At 35.1% G+C, this 26330-nt stretch overlaps 1 protein-coding gene across 21 annotated transcripts in view; it reads right to left on the bottom strand.

Moving 5' to 3' along the window:
• The window catches only part of NRXN1 (neurexin 1), a 1385770-nt gene that overhangs the window by 762361 nt on the left and 597079 nt on the right, over window positions 1-26330 (bottom strand). For 12 of the 21 annotated variants that reach the window (XM_027865387.1, XM_027865388.1, XM_027865391.1 and 9 more), the window contains 3 exons: window positions 22777-23160; window positions 12270-12473; window positions 9665-9691 (listed from right to left, as the gene is read on the bottom strand). In XM_027865387.1, coding sequence (XP_027721188.1) covers window positions 9665-9691; window positions 12270-12473; window positions 22777-23160 — 615 coding nt within the window. The remainder of the gene's footprint in view (window positions 1-9664; window positions 9692-12269; window positions 12474-22776; window positions 23161-26330) is intronic. The other 9 variants (XM_027865392.1, XM_027865397.1, XM_027865401.1 and 6 more) reach the window with 1 other exon arrangement.

The following is a 26330-nucleotide window of genomic DNA, read 5'->3' as shown; positions in this document are numbered from 1 at the left end:
ACACAATAAGCTATGCCTGGTATTCCTGAATTTGCTTTTCAAATGGCAAAGACCATCACTTTGCCATCTTTCTTCTATATCAGTATTGGACCAAAGTTAACAATGGTGGGGGTGAAATCAATGGGAGAATAGTGCATTTTCAGTGGAAACTTCCCTGTCTCTCTCCACTTACCGTCTCTATCAAGTGCTTATTGCCTCCTTTGTATTTAAAATGTAATGCTCAATAAAATCTAGAAACTCACTAGAGGTGCCAGGTAAGCTGGCCAGCTAATGTGCTGATGAACATTTTCATCATATTTTGCAATTTTTAGGATTAGCTATTGTTAATTAAGCACATTACTTCTGTCCAAATCTGAAGGGAGTAGAGTTAGAACTGGTATGTCAAGTACAGAATATTTTTTTTTCAGAAACACAATTTTTAATTTTTTCAAATATTCTAGGCTAACGGAGATACTCTAGGCCTATTAGAGGGAACTAGTTTCAATTTATAGATAAGAATAATTTCTAATTAACATAACATTTGTATAAATCTGTCTTGGGAACATACTTGAAAAGCTCCTTCTCTTAAGCAATTTAAATATTCCCCTTGTAACTTTGTTTACACAATTAATTTATTCAACAATTCTTTTCTTCATAGATAGCTATATAATTCAGCTCAGGCCTGTCTGAAGGATCAAAATTCTGAATTAGTAAAGACTGAATTAATGAGATTTTATTTTAATAAGATAAAAGTTCTAAAGTCGTAGTAATAAGTTGAATGAATGGATGTATCTAGCAGTATGCTAAGCAGAGAACTCAATGTACTTTTCTATCATGTGTCAAGGCTCATCAGGACCATGAACTCGCAAAATACTAGTCCTATTATTTCTCTAAAACATTTACTGCAAAATTATATCCCACCTTAATTTTGAGAGCATTAACATTTTAAAACAATGCAAATATCTTCCAACTGCTGAGTTAGGGCTTCAGAATACATTGACAGTTTTCAATAAACTTAGAGGTAATAACATTATTGAGAGCAATGCTTCCTTCTAAGAAAAGAAGCAACCCTCCCCTCCTTTCCAATATCAGCCTTAATGAAAATCTTTAAGGTATTTTTCAGAAAAAATAAAATGTTCTTTTCCCAGGCAATGATTGCAAAGTTAAAGACTTCTGAAGACTTTGACCCTTCATTTCACCATTCATCTTTTCCTCCTCCATCATTTTACATAAAGAAAATGTCCTTTTCAGGACAAAACAACCAGCTAATTTGAAATGATAGTTAGAAAAGAGTAGTTCTTGCATTCTTTTATATTCTCCAGCTCTTCCTTCCAAACTTTTTATGACTGTATCTACCAACATTCCCTTTCCTTATTCTTCATTCAACTCTTTCAACAAGGGAATCTTCAACATGATGTTTATTTGGAATTTTATAATAATTCAGTTATAGTTATGGATAATGGTGAAATCTCTGGTGTGACTATCCTAGTAGGTGACTGATGTAAAGATAGAAATCATGAAAATTGAGGAGGTTAATTAAAGTAGGTAGGAGAACACTTAGCAAAATATCTGGGACTATTTCTGTTTGTGTTATCATGTGGACATGAGTAAATAAATAAAAATGGCCTAAATTTCTTTTTATCCCATAATTCTTTTAATGCATATACTTGTGTGGCCTTAAATGTAAACAAGCAAAGCCTCTATAAATTTATTTTTATAAAAAATTCCTTAAAAGTCACATTGTTGATGAATTCACACTGACCTTCCCTTAATTTAGCTCTCATTACTTAAATTCCATTTGTCTTATTCATTTACCTGGAACACACCAATCCCCTCCATTCAAGATAGCTGTTTTTTTTTTCAATATATTTCTATTGCTTTTCTATTCTTCAGGCTATGATTTCCTTTAAGTTTCTTTTGGAAGTTATTTACCTTTCCTCTTCTCTTGACTTATGCCATTGGCTCCATTTTCTACATTTATATTCCTTTATGCAGTTTCTTTTTCATCTACTAATTTTCTTAGGTGATGAACTTTACATTCCACTCTCTTCAGTGGCTTTTCAAAGCCTTTACATTTCTCCTTAAACATCCCAGGCTCCTCCTCCCCTCTCAACTGATAATTTTACCTCATATTTCAATGAAAAAAAAATTAAGGTAATTTCCAAGAGCTGTCTTTTATCCCCTCCTCCTCATCTCTCATTACTCAGATACTTTCTTCCACTATCTCTTCATGTGAAGAAGTAGCCATTTTCCTTGTCAAGGAAAACCTTTCTACATGCACAAGTGATCCCTTCCTATCCCATCTTCTCCAATAGATTACTTCCTCTTTCACCACATTCTTTCGCTATTCTTCTATCTCTCCCTATCTCCTGACTGTTTGCTTGCTATCTACACAAATATTTTCCCCATTCTTAAGAGATCTTTCATCTATACAGTTTTCAAAACCTACCCATCTATCTCTGCTAATTATCTGCCTATATGCCTTCTTCTTTTTCATGGCTAAACCGCTCAAGGAGGCCATCTACACTTGATGTCTACACTTCCTTTATGTTAACTCTCTTCTTAATTCTGTGTAGTCTGGCCTTTGACTGAATCATCCTACTAAAATGTTACCATAGATCTCTTAGTTGCCAAATATAATGATGTTTTCTTAAGGATCTTGACTACTCTGAAGCTTTTGACACTGTTGATCACTCTCCTATTCTTGATATTATTCTCTTCCCTCTAAGTTTTCATAAAACTACTTAATAAGTTTTCCTCCTACCTGTCTGATGACTGTTCTCAGGCTGCTTTGCTGGATCTTCATAAAGGTCATGCCTGCTAATTGTAGATATCCCACAGAGTTTGTCCTGGGCCCTCTTCTTTTCTCCCTCTATATTATTTTACTTGGTGATCTCATCAGCTCCAGAAGTTTCAATGATCATCTCTATGTTATTTTTCAAGCCCTAACCTCTCTCCTGACCTGTCTCAGATCTCCAAATGCCAATAAAATATCTTGAACTAGATGTCCCATAATAGCTTAAACTCAACAGATCCAAAACTTCATTCATTACCATTCTTTCTAAATCTTTCTGACTTACCTGTTACTGTCAGAGATACCACCATCCTACTAGTCATTTAGGCTCACAACCTAGGTGTCATGCTGCACTCCTCACTCTCCTACCCACTGTTGGCAAATCCTATTGATTCACAACACTTCACAACATTTTTCCTATATGCTTCCTTCTTTCCTCTGACACTGTCACCATTCTAGCAAGACCCTATTGCTTCATACCTAGACTATTGCGATAGCCTATGGTTGGTCTTCTTGTTTCATGACTCTCTCTTCTCCAGTTTACCCCCCATTCATCTATCAAAGCAATCTTACTGAAGCACAGGTCTGACCATGTCCTCCTCATTCTCAGTGAATGGCAATGGATTTCTATTACCTCCAAGATCAAATATAAGATCCTCTGACTTTTAAACCCTTTCTAACCTTGCACCTCCTTAACTTTCCAATCTTATTGACTCTCCTACCTATATTCTGTGATTATTGTCTTTCTCTCCTTGCTGTTCTTGACACATGACACTCCATCTTCCAACTCTTTGCATTTTCATGGTCTAATCATCATGCTGGGAATGCTGTCTCTCCTCACTTCTGTCTCCTGACTTCCTTGACTTATCTTAAGTCTTAGCTAAATTGCACTATATGCAATAAGCCTTTCCTGGTCTCCTTTATTGCTAGTGCTTTTACTTGGGGATTGTCTCCAATTTATCCTGTATATATCTTATTTGTACATAGTTTTTGAATGTTAATTCCCCTGCTAGGTCATGAGCTTCTTGAGGGTAGGAACTGTTTTTGCTTTTCTTTGGATCCTCAGTGCTTAGTGTAATGCCTGGCCCATAGTAGTAGGTGTAAAATAAATGCTTATTGAACTGATATGTTGATAGAAAAATCTTGATCAATATGAAACTGTTATTGTCTGGGATGTACGGAAGACAATGAGAGAGATGTCCTTTTCAGAGGCTAGCTCTTGGCTCTCTATTTTTTTTTCATGTGAATAAATATTATTTTCTCTTGCATCTTCTTAAGCAGCCTGGTGACAATGCAAGATGAAAGAAATCTAATACAGTTTAAATGCTACTGGTTGACATTTCTCATCTTTTTATTACTTTCCCATCTATATTGAGATAAGAAAAGGGGCTAATAGCTGATATCCAGGCTATCTTTTCATCTGGTAATAAAATGATAATACATGGATTTTATTATCCACTTGAGCAATCCATCAAAGTATATTTTCCAATAACATAATACGGCTTTCTTTACTACATTCTAGCCAAAATAGAGAAGTTAAGCATTCATAGATTATGATTCCTTCTCCTTTCTATATTTGGGAATTGAGTAGTAAATATGAGCAATTGAAATGTACTACTTGACCCTTTATCTGTGAAATTATTCATGGACTTAATTTTAATAGCATTAGCTTCTTGTAATAGCATAAACACTTGTTAAACTGCTAAAGTTTGGATACTTTAAAAAGTACTTGCCAATTATTTTTTTATTTGAGTTAGACAAACGATATTCTAGGAAATTTGAAATAGTCAAAATGTGTCTTGAATGTGAAAGACATGTGTGTGTGTGTGTACATAAATATGCACAGGGTTGTGCTGCAGGTATCCCAAACTGTCTCTAGAAAGCAGATTGTTAAAAATTTCAGTGCAAGCATTTACATCGCAGAAATTCGTGAACTCTTAAATCAGGATTTGATTTATTTCTTTAGACTTAAAAAAGTGATGAAGGAAATATTACTAAGACAGATTGAATTTAAATATATTGTGTATGCTTTTTTTGAGAGCTGGTTGTTAAATATTAAACAGCACACTCCTTCATGTATGTGTAGGTGTATATGTATTTATATTCATATCTTAAAAATCTATGAAAGTCAAATAAGGTTGGGTAAATAAGGGGGAGAGGGAGAACTAGAAAAAAAGTAAAAAGGCTCCAGATACAGGAAATAAAGGTAACAAGAGACAGAATAGCTTAACATGAAGAAAGAGAAAGGGAGTGAGGTAGAAAAAGAAAGAAAAGAAGATATAGGGGGATTGGGAAAAGAATGAAGAAGTAGAAAGAAGGTAGATGCTTAATGAAAAAGAAGCATTCTTAAAAGAAAGTCATTTGTGGGGCATTGGTCAGAATCAGATAATTTACAACCTAAAATCTAAGCCTGAGGCTTTTTTGTTTGGAAAGGTGCATCAGATCTTGGCAGAATTGTGTGCCTTGCAAAGAAAAAACAATTTAATGGTAGTCAGTGAGTATTCCTAACACTAATTTGAAATAGACTAGGCATCTGTTTCATATTTAAAGGAGTTGGTTATGTGATATGAAAATAGACAGGTCTTAACCTATATTTGATAGGACTAAGCTATTCAAATCTACTAGATGGGTAAATATCAAGGGATTATAACACTAAATGTTTTTTGGAGAAGAAAAGGTAATTATAGGTACTATTAGGATCAAACACTTAGAACTGGCAGGGACCTCAAAACTAATATTACTGGTGACCAAAATGAGGGATGAAGAGTAGAAAGAGTACCTCTAAGGTTACATAGGTATTAAGGGTCTGCCATAATTTGAAGCCACGTCATTCGACTCAAGATCTATCACTCTTTTTATTGTATAATGATGCCTCCAAATTTAGAACAAACATTTTTAAGTAACAATGATAAATGATGTAGTGAGTATTCTCTGAGAGATGTTTTATGGAGATTAAGCTATGGAAACATTTATCTGTACCACACTATCTTGAGAACTCTGGCTCATAGCATAACAGTGACAGACTATTTGAACACTACTAATTCAGAATTTGTGGTAATTTATGCACACTTTGGCTGTTTTACTTTGGACTACCTATGAGGGAAAGAAATACTAAGAAAATTAATCATGGCAACAAGGTTGCAGAGGAGATGTTGAAATCTTTTTTAAGACAACAAATTTATATAAATAGCAAGTCAGTCACCATTTACCTAAGATAATCCATGGGATAATTATATATAATTCATATTTTCCCACTATTTATTCATCATTGATTGGTATTTTACAGTATCGGAAAACAATACCACTCTTTTTGATTGAAGGAGAAAAATAATTTTCCTGTTTAAAAAATTCTGAACTCAACAAATATCAAGTAAAAGAAAAGGGTTCTATATGAAACTGTACTTCTCTATTATGTACAGCTTCCTTTTCTTTTTAATGACTGTTTCTCATAAAATATCTTTAATTCCTTCCCCCACCCCCACTACTAACCCATATTGATTCCCCTTATGATTACTACAAATTGCCATGGTTTGGTAGCATTTTTCCATGAATCCTTTAATGATTCAATTTCATCTTCCTGATTATGCAAAGCTCCATATGTGTTTAAGGAACTTGCAGAATAAGGAAGTTCTCTCATTTTCATTCAAATATCATGGCTATATTAGGAATGTCCATGAGATTATTTGATCAAGAAAGATTGTCTTTTTGAATACTTGATAAAATGAAGATGAAAGGTGGTATTCTGATTTGGCAGGCAAACAACTTCTTTATCTATTTCATGTTCTCAGACCCACCATGACAATTGTGTTGGGGAGGATGAGGTATATAATCTCACTGATAAGTCATTCAATAGGGTAGCCATCTAAGCAGGTCGCAAGCTCCAAATGCCAGGTACAGTTAAACAATGACAAATTATGTAATTCACATAAGATAACTCTGTTTGGCTGGGGTATATGTGCAAAGATGGTCAGTTTGTCATCTAAACTATCAAAGCTGACGTCACCTGTTCACAGAGAAAATGCCTTTTTTATTTTAAAGATTTCTCTCAACACAGGAAAGTGAACTCAGTGTGGGAAGGGCAACAGAGTCCATTATACCATTCTGAAGTTTTTGACTGTTATAATTTTCTAGTCAGAATAAATAGCAGCAATTCAGGACCTGCCAAATAGAAATATACCTTGAAATTTAAATTTACTCTTTCCCTACGGAAAGTAACAAAGGGATCTCTCCTCTTTGCAATTCCTAAAGGTTTTGGATATTACATTTGAGTGCCAGATACAGGGATGGTAGAAATCTCTGGCACTCTAAAAAGCCCTTGTGTGTGCCCAGATACTCCTCTGGCCTCCTCCTGCTTTCCCATCATCTCACTTTTCCCAATTTATCATAAAGCTCTGAAAATAGAAACATTTGAATTTTAGCTTTAAAAAAGAAATTCCTGATGAAGGAACTTCTTAGTTCCTATTAATGTGGGTAGCAGGAAAACTGTTAAGCTGTAGAGGAAGCAGCAGAGAAATTTCTGGAGGAATGATGGATGGAGGGAGAAGAGGAAATTTAATCATAGAAGTTCCAACTGGCAGCAAACATTTAAACATCACATTCTCATTTTGAATTAGATCTGGAATTAGTTTTAATTTTTTTCTCAATTTGTTTTATGATTCTTTATGATTATTTTTCTTGCTTTGTTTTGTGGTTAAGCTAACCTCACAAGACCTTTGCTGAGATGTTTCTTTCTTTCTTTCTTTTTCTGAAAAAAGACAGTCATAAATCTATGATTCAATAAAGGTACATAAGCCTTCCTGCTTTCAGAAAATCATACATACCTACAAGCCTATATTTTTCCAGGGGTTGGTGCAGGACAAATACTTTTTCTTTAGATCAGAGAGAAAAACTACAAAATAGCAGGTTTCCCTCAAAATTGAAGGGAATGTATAATGAACTTTGTAGAAAAGACAAAGATGAAATATTAAAAAATAGTAAAGATGAAATGCCAGGAAAATACAGAGAAAAGGAGTAGGTTTAATAAGGAAAGAAATTTAAGTTTTTCCCACTTGTAACTGAATAAGGAAAAGAATATTAAAAAAAAGAATAGATAATTTTTGTAGGGATAGGGATATCAAAAAGCATATTTTTTTCTCATATATACCCAACATGTAATTCATAGACTTAAGTGTTCTTAATTTCATCAATGCTTCTAGTCTTCATTAGACAGATATTTTAAAAATCAAAGTTATTAATTCTAAGATTTAGTATGTGTTTATTCTAAATTAAAATAAACTAAAATGTGAAGAAAAGAACATTTATTTTTCTGACATGAGGGGATTTTCTGCAAATTCTGAAGAAATGTAGAACATCCACATAATTTGAAGAGGGAAAGTATTTACCGAGGAAAGATGCTTTGTGAGAGCTACCATGGCCATTGGGAGTACTGGGAGCAAAACTGGGGCTGTAACATTAAGCCTAAAAACCATTTGAAATGGGGTAGAGAGTGGTGGCAAATACATTTGCCAACTACTGAGGAAATTTTGCTAATGGGATTTTTAATGAGTGAAAATCAGTAAATAGTTTATCAATTTAATTAATGCTTCAGTCAGCTTATTAAGTTTGAGAGGTCTTTTTTTAAAGAAAAGTACTAAAAAGTGTAAAGTAAACCATTTTAAGAGTAATCATGGAATTTCAAATGGTTAATGTTATTTTAATAATCACTTTTGTTTCTGTATTAGCAAAGTTTTGCTTTTGTTGCTTTTTGTTTTTACTTAAACTAGTATAAACCCTACTTTTTATTCCTGTTCAATTTATTGATGAATAGATGTAAGGTCAATGATTTTGATATTTCAACCCATGGACTTTCATTCATCATTCATTCACTAAGGTTAAAGAAAATATTTTGGTTCACTATTTTAAAAAAAAAAAGGATAGTTTGCCAGTATCATTTAAACAAAACAAAACAAAAAATAACCCTTTAAATATGTTAATATCAATTGAGTCTATAATGTGGTCAGCAAAATCTGAAGAAAAAAACTATAAAAGTATTTAATGGTGCAATATTGCTTAAAGACAGTCTGTAAATGATACAGACTCCAAATAAAATCACAGTCCACACTCCTTTCATGTGCTATAATCCAAATTTTAAGTAAGCCTCTTTCCATGCATCTACTTTCTGACATAATCATTGGCATGCATATCATCATAATAAATGTTCAGATTTAAAGGTGCTTTTATAGCTATATGATTAAGGTGTAAAAATCCATTATGTAAATTTAATTTTTGTCATGGAAACACTTGAAGGAAATTGTATCCTATGGATAATATACTTAGAAAGACAACTCTCTTTCTAAGTCACTGGTTCATTTTTTTAGGATAATTCACAAAAGAAACCACAAAGCCATGGAAATTAAGTGACTCAAGCTCCAGTAAGAAATGTAAGGTAAAAAAATAGGAAAGAGGAAGTTCACAGAATCATAGTTTTATAATTGCAAGGTACCTTAGGGGTCATACAGTACAATGTCCTCCTTTGTACACGATGAGAAGTAGGTTTCCTGACTGAGATTACTCTGGTATCTGGTCATTCATGAAGAAACTACAAACATCACCTAGAAGTAGTTACTTCCACTAGCTGGGGGTCTACAAAAGGATGAATGTACCATCTCTGTAGTTGGCTTTTACAGAATTCTTGTCAATTTCCTTCTCATTGAAACTTTAGAATGATCATGAGAAACTGCTCAATTATAGAAAGATCACAATGAATTTTTACACCTATAGGATGAGCTGGAGTACTTCAAGAGTGAGTTAATGGGTTTTTGGAAACACTACACAACACTTCATTTTTTCAACTAGCTTACATCATTTTATAATGGAGGAATAACATTTTAAAAATTTTGAATAGGCACTTACTGGAATTACAGTTAATCCTGATACAATCTAGATGGGGAAGAATAGATGAAAAATGAAAATTTATCCTTCAAGGTAATAGCTGCAGACATCCAATAAAATCACAGTCCACCCTTCCGGGGACAGACACATGCAAATATGGCCACTCCATGTCATTTTTCTTTACATACTGCTGTAACCCATAATTATTGCCATAAAACTTCACTGTTGGAACAACAATAAAAGATAAAAAATGGCCAATTTCAAACAAAGCTACATGGTGACAAATCTAAGTGAAGAAATCATTCTTAACTGTCAAAGATGCTTGACTTAGCCAGGCTGCAACTTTTTTCCCATCTGTGAAAGAACAGAGAGTTGGTCTTCATGTAACTAAAAAGTGCTCCGTCACAATGGGGTACAGAGCAGTCCCAGCTAGGCTCAGACATCTGGCACCTCTGAGATCCAGTATCCCACAAAGGCTTCCATCATCTTTCTGAATGGAAGGTCTTAAATAGAATAAGTTGTAATCACTTCCTTTAGTAACTAGAATATTTCTTATTCTACATGCACGGACACAAATTATTGCCTGATAGGTGGGATTCTATGGCTTATGTTAGTAGGCCAAGGAAAGTCATCTTCATGTGTCATCAGCACTCAAGATGTGCACTTTCTTCAGGCTACCCAAGCCTTTTCTCCCACAGGTCTTCTTTCCTATCCTTTCCTCTCTGGCAAGCTAACAATGTGATTTTTGTTGTGAACATTGCTCTTGAATAATAATTGATTACTTAACTTTTTAAAGCAGATCCAATAAAACAAATCATTTCTGGTTGTTACATATCATATTTATGGACAGTGAATTTTTGAAAAACACATTTGGGATGATTTTCTTGATGTGTGTGTGTTTTTTAATGCCTTTGGGGAGCATGAAAAATAGAAACCTAGATTCTGTTTCCATATAGCTGAGTTTGTCATGTGTCGTCAACCGCATCAGAAAAGTGGTTGCAAACAGCCAGGGACCAGCACCTACACAACTCTTTCCACAGAATGCTTTGCTGAGGGAGGGTCTGCCCCCATTTAATGAGGACACAGAGTAGGGGTTTTTGTTCTTTGTTTAAAGTAGAAGTCATCTAAAGTCTTTTTTTTTTTTTAAATCATCCTGTAGTAATCAAATGGTACCACTAGAGGGAACTCTAAGAGAACAGTCGAGGAAAAAAGCAGGAGTTCATAGGTTGACTTTTCCTTGCTTTTCAAAAGTATTCAGACCCTACATATTTTATATTCTATAACCTACCACTGCCTAGTGCAATTTGAGGATTTGGGTGGGATTTTCATATCTTGTGTACCTCATGACACAATGCCATCATTCTTAACCAAGGACTTTAAAAAATGAAAAGCAACTTATCATTTTCTCAAACCTAAGCCATTCTTAATTTAACTTTCTTCTGTATTCTCATTACTTTTGTATTTCCATTTTGAAATCATAAGAAAAGTAACACAGTCTACAGGTTTAGCACCCCAAGAAAAAGATACTGTAAGTACAGTAAAACCTCATGAATTTTGACCCCTCCAATTTGGAGCTGGTAATCATCTTTATACACCTTGGGCATGTTTCCTTTTGCATTATCTAGGAAGAAAGATTCATTAAGGAAATCACCACCATCTATAAGATATTAGGGGAAATGTTTAGCCTACCTAGAAAATCAAAATTTTCCAGTATTTTAAATATATATACATATGCATATATAGTTTCATTTTTTAAAAAGAGGGCAATTAGAAACAAATCTTATCTAATCATTAAAATAGTTCATTTGGCCTGTACTTGGCAGCATCTTATTATCTGCTAGTTTATATGCTTGTCCTTGAAAGCAAAACAGCTGAATATAGTCTATAAATCAGACTTTTCCTTATTTTCAATTTTTTCCCTACAAAATTAAACCATATTGGTGAGGTTTTACTGTATTTAACTTAGAAGTGTTCTTTCTAAATACTAAATAAAACCAGGAAAGCATTATTTTTCTGTAGAAGAGTCTGTGTTTTTAGTGTTCACATGGCTGTTTGCTCAGGGCCGCAGACTTTGGGCATTGAAGGGTTGTGGGTTATCGTTTGATAGCAAAATACCACCACACAGTAATTCAAAACAGAGAAGATGGGTTACTACCTTGTGTGACTGTTCAAAGGAAAAGCCCATCAGAGGTGAAAGTACCAAAGCACTAGGAGAAAATTAAATATTTGGGATATGGAATGCTTATAAAAAGTAGATTAACCTACATTCAAGTGCATGAGTGAATTAAAATTTAATTAATTGGAAAATTTATGTTTGTAACACTCCACATAATTATATATTTCCTTGAGAAATGCCAAGATAAATGGGGCTCCCCTTTTGAGAACACTCAACAAGGTAATAGGAGCTACACTATGACAGGTTATGTTAGGCTGAGTTAAAGCAAACCAAAAAGATGCAGAAGTAAAATTTTAAAGCAAAATGTAAAAATAAATAACTTTGAAAAATGGAAATTAGATCATTAAATGTGTTTACTTCCCATGGCAAACAGGCTGCTCGGTAAATGATTGCAAGCAAAAACAAACCCGGTGAAAAATGTTAGTTCAATGGGGGAAGGGAATTTGTTACCTAGGTTGACCGTCAGTTTCACACGCCCTGCATCGAGCTCTAAGCGGAGAGTATCTGCAGAATCTCTAGATGTGGTTGCCATTAGAATGCCATAGGCCCGCTGGGATCGGAACCTTAAAGACACATCCTCTGCTTCTGTGTGCATTACCACAGGAAGTTGGATTTTCATAAACATACTTCCATCATAACTCAAGACAGTTGCCTCTGCAGAAAGGGGAGAAAATAAAATTTCCTTTATTGGTTTAGTTCACTTGCACTTTTCAAAGGAAGAAAGGTTACACACTAGAGACCTGTCCAATTCACATTGAATGTGTGAATTTAGCCTTTTATTTTCAACTATCAAATTCTTAAAATTGAAAAGAAAAATTCACATTAGTTGACTTCATATGGAGGAGTGAGACTGATTTTTTAATGTACTAGTATACATTTTAGAGACATTAGGACAAACTTTCCAATGAAGAGAAAATGACATAGCAGTCAGAATGCTTCACTAGAAGTAGTCAGGGGATTAAGATTTCATTTCTGACTATGTGGACAATCTTGAACAAGTCACTTACTTTGCTAAGACTCAGTTTTCTCATCTGTAAAATGCAGAAATTGAGCTAGAGCATCTATAATCTCCTCAAACTCTAAAAGCCCAAGATTTTAGGAACATTTCTTTATTGATCCATACTATTTAAAGCAGGGAGTAGTTTCAAAGCCCATCTAATCCACATTCTTCATTTTATTAATGGGAAAACTGTGATCCAGAATATCGAAGTGACTAAAAAGTAGCAAAGAAGACATTTGAAAGCATGTCATCTGACTCAAAATCTACTGCCCTGACCTGTATTTCATAGCTGCCTCTAATCACTTTTATGAGTACTGTTGATCCATAGGGGGAAAAAAAAGAAGGAAGGAAAGGTATCTTAACTGTATCCTTTCTATTTCCTTTCTACATTGCTAAGTAGGAATGACATCACCATTGCCAAGGTGTTGCTGCCCCATTTTTCTGAAGATAGTCACCTACCCTAGGGTAGACTTTGGGGTATGAAACAGTTGTAACATTAACATTGTCACTTTAATAGCACTTTCTAGGGAATAAATTTGGAAGGTATTAGCAAATCAGCACATGGAGAAGTGCGACTTAATATGGAGCCACTCATCATAAATTGAAAAACTGTTTTTAGAAAAGAACCAATAATTTACACCACATGGGTGTTGATCTTTGCAAAACAAATGTGTGGCTTTGGATAATGCTGCCCAACATCTTAGAATACTATATAATATAATTAAAAAATTGGAAATTAAATTAATTCATCAATGCCTAGGTATTAAACCACCTATCCGAAAACACAGATTCCCAAGATTTTGGAGTTAGAAAGACCGTCAGTGGCCACCAAACCAACTGGTAGCTGAATAAATATCTCCTCTGAGCCAAAACCCAAAAGTTGGCATCCTTCATTTTTCACTTGAAGACCTCCAATAAGGGGAAACACACTAGCTCCCAAGAAAACCCATTCTATTTTTATATGGCACAAATTATTAGGAAATCTTTCCTGGCATGAATGTTAACATAATGATTAGCTTTTCAAATGTAATTATATTTATTAGTAGGGCTGTATTTTGGGCATATGGCTTCCCAAGTATATTTTCCAAAAAAAGATTAAAAAAATATTATAACCCCCTGGTCTTGATAATTAGATATGAAATACATTATTTCTGATTATCATATGAATAGCTCATCTAGAAATGAAATTGTGTGACAGAATCTGTTAGAATTTAGAAACCAAGACCTAAATTCTGAGCAGAGATGAGGTACTAATCAAAGGCCATTCTCTCTGGAACTTACATTTGGTTGAATGGAATCCATATTAAAATTCTTTCCACTCTTTAAATCATTCTATTTGGTCAAAACAGGTTATCCGTGAATTATATAATCAGAGATTGTCAGAGATAATAGATAGTATTTAAGAAAAGTAAACCTAACAATTAGTCACATAAGGTAGATCAATTACAATGATTATGACATCATTTTAAAAATAATTTAATTTAATCAGTTAATTTGAAAATTAATGATAAATTCAGTCACATTAACTTATTAACTGATTTTTTCAAAATAATCAGATTTTCAACTGATTTACATTACTTCTTTCCCTCTCTCTTCCCTCCAAAAATCAGTTTGTAAATATAGATAACAGTCTATATCAAAGTCCTAATAAGAGAGGGTTTATCTGAAATCAAGAAGTATATCTTCTGTCTTCATTAAAGTCTGACTCTAATACATAGTCATAGCAAATGTTGTCAAGGCTAAAGCTCTGGAAGACCCTCCCAAGCTAGAAGGGTTTTGAGTATGGCCATGGTGATATATTATATGGCTGTTGCCTAAGCACTAGCTTAGCTAAGTTCAGAGAGGATTATTTCCAAATTGGTTATACGGTGATGAATTGCACTAAAGCCAATGGATTATTATTATTATTATTATTTTTAAGATCAGCAACCTTCAAAGACCATCTGTTAAATTTTAAAGAGATTATGATGTTCATCAATACAGTTAGAACCCACACTGATTGAATCATAGATCCCTTAAGAAAATAAAAGTAATTTTACCTTAGAAGTCATAGCTACCCAATGTCCAAATAGCCAAAATGACAAACTCCACCTGGTGGACAGTTATTAAATTTATGAAATATGAAACTCATGGAGTTGACTCAAGTATTTTGTGAAGGTTGAAAATGTTTTTGCTTCATGTAGATCCAACCTTATTCTACCCTTTACATGTGTGATATTAGGATTATTTGATAATAAGATTACAAAATCATAGACTTAGGGCTGGACCTTAGATTTCACCAAGTCCAATTATCTCCTTTTACAGATGAGGAAACTGAAATCCAAGGAAGTTGAGTGACATGTTCAAGTTCATATAGACAGTAAATGCAAGGATTAAAGTTTGAACTTATCTTCTGATTTCAGACTCATCCATCTTTTACTCATACCACATAGGATCAACCCACAATATTAATTTACACCTGTACAATGCATTAAGAGTTATAAAATGCTTCCTTCAAACTAACCTTATGAGGTATATACTCTAAATATTATTATCCTAAGTTTACAGAGGGAGACAGAGGCTCAGAGACTTGTTAAATGTTTTTTTTTCTTTGGTCATGTGGCTAATAGGTATCTGAGGTGGGATTTGAATTCAGGTCTCTTGATTATGAGTCAAGAAGAACAGCCAAAATCCCTGAGTAGATGATGGAGTAATGTTACCAGTTGGCAAATATCCTACATTCTCACTGATGCTCATTGTTACATTATAAACTAAAACTGAGCAATAGGGGGATTGTTAGAATTCAGTGAGATATGATGAGATGGGTGACAGGGTATGACCCAGCGTAGAGGAGATTTACATTAAAGAATAGCCTCGTTATTTGCTGAAGGTGAATTTTTGTAAGAGGTAGTGTCTTCTTTTATAGCTGGGAATAGGACTGAGTATGTAGTAGGAAGACAGTAAAACTCAACTGACTCTAATTATTCATCTTTAATGTGACCTTTGAAAGCTCTCTTGAGAACCACACTTCCACATAGTCATATTGGAAAATAGGTGGATATGGCTGTAGATGCACCCTTTATTTATCAAATTGAATATTAGCCTGATTAGAAGGAAGGGAGAAAGGGAGGAAACAGAAAAGAAGAGATGGAAGATGGAAGGAAGAAAAAGAGGAGGGAAATAAGGAAGAAGGGAAATGAGGAAGGAGGAAAGGAAAAAAGAAAGGAAGGAAAGAAAAAGAAAGCAAAAAAGAAGGAAGGAAGGAGAGAAGGAAGGAAGCATTACTCTGAAGTTGGAAAAAGTACTGATTGCTTTTTAGCAGCACAGCTTAGTGGAAGTAAAAAAGGGAAAGGCTTGGGTTCAAATTTCACCAATGATAGGATCTATGTGACCATAAGCAAGTCACTAGACCTCTCTGAGTTGGCAGTTCGCTCATTTGTAAAATGAAACAATGATACTCACAATATTCAAATGAGGGGAGAATCAAATGAAATGATGTACATGAAATGCTTTGTGAAACAAAGTATTATATAAATGCTAGCTATGAACCACCACCAGCAACACAGCCTTCTCAAAAGAATTAATGACTTCTCTCTCTTGTTCCCAAACCAACTAACAATCTAAGTCTATGAAGTACTTTTGAAACACTTGGATGAAAAATTTTAGTTAAACCTAGATAATTTCATATCATAAAGGAAAAAAAAAGCTAGACAGTTGATGGTATTGTCCTATTTTCATCCTGAAAATTTAAGCATCTTGTAAATACAGACTTTTATCCACAATTTCAGTGAAAAATATCTAATTTTCTGAAATTAAAATGTTTTTATTTTGTAAATAATCCTGAATCTAGCATAAATATAAGAGATCAACATGGAGTCATGTTTATTCATAACAAAAAATAAAAAAAAATCCACGAGTAACTTTTGACATGTTTAAAAGCAGAAGGGAAAATAATAATTATGTATTATTATATATAAACATGTCAAAACAGGCACTACCACTATCCATATAGTTTTAAATTTTTTTTACATGTGTATAAAACTGACAATATGTAAGTGTAATTCTACATGATTCATCATGATTAGAGTCAGTATTTACTTGGAAGAGCAATTGGAAACTAGACAAGGATGAAATCGGGAGTTGTCAAATAAATGGTAAATTAAGACCTGATATTGGAAGATTATGCTATTTGGTTAAAATTAATGGTGAAATCATTTTCTAATCTACCTGCAAAAGAGAATTATTGAAAAGCCTTATTCCAATTAAATATTTCCCTGGGGTACAAAAGGGAAGGGAACAAGGCATTTTCAGCTTTGTCTTCTATGTCTCCTTCCCCCTTGTCGTTAAGTTTGATAAATTTACTTCTTTGCATTATTCCTTGTTGAAGCCTAAAGTGTACACCTGTGTCAGACTCTGCCGACAGGCAGTCACATATTGTGATCTATGATGAAAATCAGAGAAGAAGCCAAATTATATTGCTGTGACATCTGTCCCTCCATCTGCTGGAGTTTTCATAAACAAGTAAAATGAGGCTTCTGATTATATTGATGTTTTTATTTTACATATAATCAAGAATGGTTTTGAAATGTTAAAATCACCAAAAAATTCTCAGTTTCTCTTTATAAAAAAAAATGCTTCATCAAAACAGGTGGCAGGAGCCTGGGTTCAATATTGACAATAGTTTGTCATTTTCTGAGAAGTTTTTCCTAATTTGTTTGATATACATATTTTGAGATGGAGTTTTCATAGTATATAATTAGCACATAGCTTTAGAGGAAGATGATTTTTTTGTTTATTGCAAATACCCTTCAATTATATTAACACAAACCAGTCATTTGCCATAGTCTTCATTTAGAATATACTATTCTAACATGGTTTCTTATTTTCTGAAAAACTGCATTATCGGTTGAAATGAAACTACCATTATTTTCCTTTTCAGTTCCTTTAATATTTATAACTATATTTAATATCCCATGAAAAGACTTATCTGTTATTAGCAAAGGCCATTAGAAATAATAATAAGCTGTGTAAATTTGTATAGTACTTGACAATTTACAAACACTTTTGTCTACACACTTGAGGAAGTTACTCTAAGTATTTTTCCCCAGTTTTCCAGATTAAGAAACAATAACTGAGGCTAAGGGAGGTTATGTGGTTTGCTCAGGGTCACAGAGTAGAGTCAGAACTCAAACCCGAATTGACTTTCAGATCAGTGCTTATTCTACTTGGCAACAAACTTGCCTCTCCTGTAATAACACTGAGTGTGAATGCACCCAGACTTCGACTTTTCTCCTTCCTGAAGAGGTATCTATGTTTGTATATGACCAAAAGGGGTATCAATGTTAAGTTGAGAAATACAGTATGCATTCTGATATGGCATAAGAGGGAGAACACAGGCAGAGACAGAAGACCTGAGTTTGAGTCCTGCCATGACTCTGGGCACATCACTCACTGCACCTCAGAGCTCTGGATCTGGAGTCAGGAAGATCTGAATTTAAACATGGACTCAGACACCAAGTGTCTGACCACTTTATCTCTGTCTGCCTCGGTTTATTCAATTATCATATGGGAATAAAAATAGCATGTAAGCTCTATCTGCCTCAGTTTCTTCATCTGTAACATGGGAGATAGTAATAGTACCTACCCTGATGGTTGTTGTGAGGATAAAATGAGATAAGCACATTATAAAATGAAAGCACAATATAAATACTATTTGTTGTTCTCTATAAGTCTGATTTCCTCACATATAAAATGATTATATTGCTAGAATAATTATATTGCCAGAAAATTAAATTACAACCATGGAATTTAGAACTGGAAGGGAGAACAAGGGTCATCTAGTTCAGTTGCTTCATTTTATAGAAAAAAAAAAAACAGACCTAGAAAGGGTAAGCTGACTTCACCAAGGGCTCATAAGTAGCTAGTAAGAGAGATAAGGTTTGAGTTGAAATACAATTTTTTTTGTTTGTTTTTGGTTTTTTTTGCTACTTTTTTCCCCTATTCTTCCTGGGTTCAAGCTCTATTTGAGATATAGTCTCCAGCAAGTAACTTTGTCTTTCTGGGCCCAAGTATCTTTATATGTGAAATGCGGCCATTATATTAAATGATTTCAAAGCATCATAGATTTAGATCTTTAAGGGATAACTAAAGAGATCAAGTCTAATTTTTTCATTTTTCAGATAAGAAAACTGAGGCCCATCAAAATGAAGTGACTTGTCCAAGGTCCCCTGAAGTAAGATTCAAACGCAGGTTTTCTAGACTTCAAGTCCCACGTTCTGTCCACTGAACCAAGCTGCCTTTAAGTTCCCTTCAGGTTCTTATTATCTTATTCTATGGAAAGCAGTTTCTTGTCAATTAGAAATATAATAAATAAGTAACATATCCTTTGCTGACTCAACTAGCACATGGAGAAGCAATGGATAGAAGCCAACTTAGGCAGTCAGAAACCTGGCCTTCCCTGTTACCATCATTCACCAAAATATGCCAAGAAATTAATTCTGAAATCAAAAAAGTGCTCAGATTTCACTTGGATAGGCCAAGAAGAAAAATCAATAAAAACCAACAACCTTTCTCTTTACACGAGATGCACAACCATAGCAGCAACAGGGAAATCAGCAGCAAGATGCAGTAAACTGTCAGATGTGAATCCCAGTGATGAAGTTTGCTATTAAATTCTCATTTGCAAATCTGCATATGCTTGCCACCCCTCTTTCTAATTACTGCAATATGTAAATATTCCCTCTACCCCCTTTCTGCTAGGAAAAAATACAATGCCTATTTTTATGCTTGCCATATGTAATAGCAGAATATTGCCACAGGGTGGTATACCATACATATTTAACTGAAGGCTTTTGTAATTCATGTGACAGTTCAGTTATGCCCTCTTCCAGTATCACTTAACCAGGAATAAAATAATCCTGAGGCATCAGAATAAACTGTCCCTTGTCCAATGGAATAAAATGAAAAGCTACATTTTAGGTCATTTCAGTAAGGGCTTTTAAAAAAATTATTTTTTTAAATTAGGCCTAACTATGACATATCCTAAATACCGGGGTTCCCCCCCTCTCTTTTTTCTTATTTCTTCATCAAGTTACATGATTTTTTTTCCTCCCCCAAAGAACAGAAGACAGATTTTTTTTATTGCCTGGTTAGAGGGAGTAATCTACACAAAGAAATAACTACCTTTGCCAATTCACCGATGTTGAGATTAGGTTTCTGCTGGCAGAAACAACTCCACTACGAGCAGAAGTACTTGTCTGTTGTCCTGTTTGACTGCACAACACAAAACTGATAATTTCCTGTTTACGGTGAACTGAACACACACAGAAGGTAGCCTGATGCCATGGAAAGAGGATTGGTTGTGGAGTCAAATGGCCTGAGTTAAATGTGACAGAGTAAGTCCTGTAACCCTTCTGGGCTGTTTTCTCACCTGTAAAATGAGGAAGTTCATCTAGATGACTCTTAAAGACCCTTCTAGATCTTAAAAATCCATGATGCTGGGGATATTGTGTGCCATCAACTGCTCTTCTGCCTTGTGGACGTAATTGACCAAAGTAATACATTTATTCATTCAGTTTCTAGCCATATTTTTTTATTCATAAAATGAATATATTTATATATATGTATGTGTACACACACACACATACACACACACATATATATATATTTAAAAGGGTGATAGGATTTTAGATTTAGAACTAGGAGAGATCTCAGAGATGATTCTAGTCAAACCTCTTATTTTACAGATTAGGAACCGAGGCTCAGGGAAATTTGAATAAAAAAGAGGGTAATTATATGTTGTATTTTTTAAAGTTGTTGAATATTTTAATAAAAATATCATTAATAATTTTCAAATTATTTATTGGGAATGGAACATAGTTACAGTATAAGAGCAAGGCATATGCAACTCAATGGGATTATAAAATTGATTTTTAGCACAATTATTGGAAATGAACCAGAATGGATTCACTGCCATCAGGGAAAGGAGTGAAGTGATGGAGGTTTTAACTTGGGTAGAAGAGGGTATTCCCATTTTTGATGCCTCTGTGGCAACAGCTCCCAAATGTCCCTTGCCTAAACCCTTCCTTACCTCTGTTGCTCCTCCACTCTTCTCTCTCCTCCCTCCCAATTCAGTCTTATTATAACCTCCTATCACACACCCTGAGGGAGGCTGGGAAAAGGTAAGAAAAGAGAAATTTAATTCTTGCCAGATAGAGCAGGACTGACTCTGGTACGGGGCTTCATAAACTAATTCATGTGTAAAGTACTCTTTAGTGGTAGGCTAGGCTTTAGACATAGGGCTCCACTGAAGGTTGTATGTACTTCTTAAAAGTGCATTTATTGTTGTTAGTCTTTCATTTTTTGTTTTGTTTTGTTTTTTTTCTTTTTTGAAGAGAACCAATGACATCATCATGTGATGGGTGATGTCTTGGATTTAAGTGAGGCACAGTTGCATAAAATTACCTGGTTGATGAAGCCAATAACATAAATGATCTCGTTGACACTCCAGGAAAAAAGGGGCTTTGATATTTTTCTTTCATAATAAGAATTAAGCCCAAACTTTTTTTTTCTTTAACTCTGAGGTCAACGCAGTATTTGCTACCCCATTTTAACTCTGCAACCTACTCATATAGAGGTTCAATAATATCAATGGTGTTTCTACTTACTTTTTGACTAAAATGATTTAACTTTGCAAAGGGAGGGAGACAATCTGTATCTGTGATTTCATCAGCATGAAGAACTCCCAGTGTCGGAATTCCATTCACTAGTTTAGAATGGCAACTCTTTTGCCACTTTCTGTAACATACCATTTTAGAGAGCTTCTTGTTGACATGAAGAGGTGAAAGGATTTACCCTTGGCCACATAGCTAATATTCACTAGAGGTGTGACCTGAACTGAGTGAGGTCTTCTTGACTCAAAAGCAAGCCTTCTATCCACTATATCATGCTGGCTCAAGTCTTATTTTCTGTCATTGATGTAACTATTAGTGTCCATAAATCTAGCTAAGTACTCTCTACTTCATCTCCCATTCTTCTGAATGAGCATGGCACAGAGACTATTTCTGTAAGTAGTGGTCTTTCTAGGTAAAAGAGACAGCCTCTATGACCAAAAACACACTTTTTAGGTCATTTCCCTGAAACACTCAAAAATGCTGACTTTGTATTCTGATGATATGTTCAACTTGTATACCTTCCCAAATATTTAGTACATTAATAATAATAATGCCCCAACTTATACTGGTGCTTGGATGCACACTCATGACATAAATGGGTGTAGTTGTAGTAGTAGTAATAAATAATAATGATAATGATAATAATAATAATCATAGCTAACATTTATATAATGCTTACTATGTACCAGGAACAGAGCTAAGTACTTTTGTTGTTGTTGTTGTTGTTTCATCATTTCAGTTGTGGTCTGATTCTTTGTGACCCCATTTGGAGTTTTCTTGGCAAAGACACTGGAGTGGTTTGCCATTTCCTTCTCCAGCTCATTTTATAGATGAGGAAACTGAGGCAAACAGGGTTAAGTGACCTGCCCAGGGTGGCACAGCTAGTAAGTGTCTGATGCCATACTTGAACTCAGGTCTTCCTGATGCCAGGCCTGGTGCTCTATCCACTGCACCACCTAGCTTCCCTAAGTACAATTGATTCCCAAACAACCCTGGGGGTTAGGTGCTATTATTAAACCCATTTTATCAGTGAGAAAACTGAGTCAAACAGAAGTTAAATGACTTGTCCATGGTCACACAGCTTGTAAGTGTCTGAGGGTGAATTTGAACTTAGGTCTTCTTGACTCCAGGCCTGGTGCCCTATCCACTGAGCCATGCAGCTGCCTCTAAATAAATAAATAATGTGATCTAGAGCCTATACTTCAATAAGAATCAGTTTAGCTTCAGTTAACCAGTCTCCCTGCTCATCAATCTAATAAGAACTTCAAATATAATCATGACGTAGGTGCCTCATCTTTAAACCTACCTCTCTCACAGGACCTGCCAAGGTAGCCTGTCCCAGAACAATCACAGACATATCTGTTCCACCCATCCCTACACATGCCATTGTTTTTACATGGGTTGCTAAGGCATGGCTTTGCTGTTTCTCTTGAGCAAGAAGGCTTGACTCCAGCAGTGCTTTGAACCTCAGCCATTTGTCGAATATCTTTGCTCTGACCATCAATAAACAAATCCCTGATGCAGCCCACGTAGCCATAGTTGAGAAGAGCAGTCCACACTTCGGTTGGGAAAATGAGGCCTGCCTTGTTTTCTGGCAAACCCCCAAGGTAGAGGTCATCATCCAGGTCTAGGATCTCACTTTCTCCTGGAGCTGTGTAGGGTGTCCGTAATGTGTTGACAGAAATGGTACCTGATAAAATTTAAAAAAAAAAAGATTTTCAGAATACAGCATGATTACCTCCTAAAGACCAGACATATTCGTTATTTACTCCATTTGATTATTTAAATAAACAACAAAAACTACCCAACTTCAGGCATCCTAGCGGAAGCATAGCTTATTGGAATACAAGAGTGAGGTGATCACATGTATACAAATCTATACTATTTGTAGTTACAATTATGTAAAATGTGGTAATTAGTTCCAGCCTAGTGGAAATATATATGTGAATTCAAATAATGCCACCACTTCAGGGGACTCATTGCTCACACTAATCAGGATCTAGCTCTAGTCCCTGTGAAAACTTGGCATGTCATCTCAACTCTGTGGGTCTCATCTTCATATATAAAATGAAGGGTTGGACTAGTGACATATACAACTTTAAATCCTATGATCCAGTGAACCTTGTCTTACTATTGTAAAAGTGCCTCTATCTATTTCTTTCATAAATAGACATGAGCCTGTCCTGTGTAAGCAAGGCCAGCAAGTGGAAAGAGCCAAAGGGCATCTGTCTAGGAAGTGGATATGAACACAATATCAAGGAAGGAGGTGCTATGGGTTTTTTCTTTTTCTTTTTTAAAGAATGTTTTTATTTTATTTTTTTTCAATTACATGTAAAACCATTTTTAGCATTTTTTTAAAATAATTTTTGAGTTCCAAATTTCCTCCCTTCTGTACTCCTTAAGAAAGCTAGCACTTTGATATAGATTATGCATGTGCAGTCATGAAAAACATATTTCCATATTAACCATGTTGCAGAGGAGCATACAAACCAAGAAAAAAAAGAAAAAAAGAAGAAAGAAAAAAAGAAGAAAAATAAAATATAGTAATAAGAAAGAAAACAAAAATAAAAATAAAGTAAAAAAAATGCTTCAATCTGCACTCAAGTGGATAGTATTTTTCATCATAAGTCCTTCAGAATTGTCTTAGATCATTATATTGCTGAAAATAGCTAAGTCATTCATAGCTAATCATTGTATAATACTGCTATTACTGTGTACAATGATCTGCTGGCTTTGTTCACTTTGTTATCAATTCATATAAGTTTTCTATGTTTTTATTTTTATTTTTTTCAAGGAGAGAAGCTGACAAGGGGAATAAATGTCAAGCAAGAGACATAGCTCTCTATGTTAGGGCCCAACCTCACGCCTTCCTGCCTCCTGCCCCCACCAGCATATTAGCTAAGTTAAAAACAGGTGGAGGTGTCTGTAATCAATATGCCACCAAATGGAAAAGCACTGGATTTAAGAGTGGGCAAGCATTAGCATTCACTCAGGAAATATTAGGGCAGAAGCAGAATCAGTGGCTGAATCCAGAGTAACAGTGGCTATGATAGAGTATCCATTTTTGCACTGGGGAAATGTGCTAATTTTTGCATTAGAGAGTATTGCTGACTTCCACATTGGAGATGGCCACAGCTCCACTGGGAGTAGCAGAAGCTATGCCTAGGCACCTTAGACTGTGTCCTAGAAATCTTGGATTTGAACCCTGATGATAGGCTAGCTAAAGACCACCTAAGTCTGGGAAAATCCATGGGGGTGCAGCCTGGGTAGCAGTATTTCTGATTTCATTCCTTTTTTTGTTGATTTTATGCCTTCGAGAAAACCAGTCAACAGTTGAGCGTGTTTGTGTGGCTGATTCCATTATGTACTTCCCAGCCACCTCTAAACCATGGTGTCTGTATTCTGCTTCTCCTCCTCTTATCACAACTCAGACTCTGTCCCTCAGCCACTGGGCTCTGATAGGTAAGTTTTCATTGCATCTCATCCAAAACCGGGATAATCTTGCTACTTCCAGGTTATTTCCAAATCATTCCACCTGCACTTTGGCACTCTCCTTCCTCCTCTTCACCCCTCGACTCTTGTGTCTGGTGCCTTGGATTCTGACAGGTGAGTTTCCATTATATCTCATTCAGATCCAGGCCACAGCACCACTCTCTGTCCATTTCTAAGCCATGTCATAGCACATGAACACTTGTGATCCCGTTTTATATACTGCCAACGATAAGCTGCTCAGGGGGCTGCTTTGCTTGCTTAGTTTTGTATCCGAATACTTGGCCAGTAACTGACACGTAATAGGTGATTAACAATTTCTTGATTCATTTATTCATCTCATGACTAAAGCTTAGTGAAACACAGCTGATAAAAGAAGGCAGCATTTTCCATGTATAGAAGCTCAGACTAAATTCTGAATGAGAAAACCTATATTGACCTCACCCCTTAGATGAACAACTCTAGTCCTGCTACCCAGAATTGGATAGATCTGAGGAATAAAAGATTGATAGTTCTCTGAGAAATATAGAAACCTTGGCATTTCCCTGGAGCTACCTCTGCTGTTGAGCAGAATGTATAATATCCTGAGTGAATAGGACTTCCTAGTACCTGATTCTTGTGAATAGAATGAGGTTAGTAGTTAATAGACTTACCTGGTGGCTAAACTATTATTAGTTCACCTGGAAAAAGCAACAATGCAGTAATGGAAAAGGCACTTAAATAGGTGGTAGGAGACCTTGCCTTAATTTGAATCCTGAGTCTACCACTTGCCCTATAACCTTGGGGAAGTCATATGCTCTCCCTGGGTCTGAGTTATTGCATCAACAAAATGAAGGGAATGACTAGATGATTCTTAGATTCCCTTTAGCCTTAAATTTCTATGAATCTATAAAAATCCAAAATACATTCTTTAACAAAAAGTTTTTACCTGTTTATTACTAAATATAAAATTGAAGGACATAAAGGACTACAAGAAAACCAAAAAGCAAAGCAAAGAATTAAAAAAAAAAAACAACAACCCAGCACTCTTCTGGCACAATTTTTTTATCCTTGTGAGTTTGTCTGATTTGAAGATCTCATGGTTTCTAAGTGGCCACTAGGTGATGATTTTCTTTCACCCACAGCAACTCATGGAGACCATGTATGGCAAGAAACAAGGATTGTCTAGTCCCATAACAAGAGCATCAGGGAGGGATAACTGATGATCATTCTTTGTGCTCTACTGTTATTTACACAATATCAAGAAAAATAAAGTGAAGCCTTCAGCATATTACATGGGTCTGTTGTGAGGATCTTATAGGAAGACTTGTCCAAGAGTTACACACACACACACACACACACACACACACACACACACACACACACACACAC

Source organism: Vombatus ursinus, unplaced genomic scaffold, assembly GCF_900497805.2.
Source record: "Vombatus ursinus unplaced genomic scaffold, bare-nosed wombat genome assembly UNPS02014778.1, whole genome shotgun sequence".
Lineage (NCBI taxonomy): Eukaryota > Metazoa > Chordata > Mammalia > Diprotodontia > Vombatidae > Vombatus > Vombatus ursinus.
Note: the sequence above shows the minus strand (reverse complement) of the source record. Positions and strands in the feature narration are given on the sequence as shown.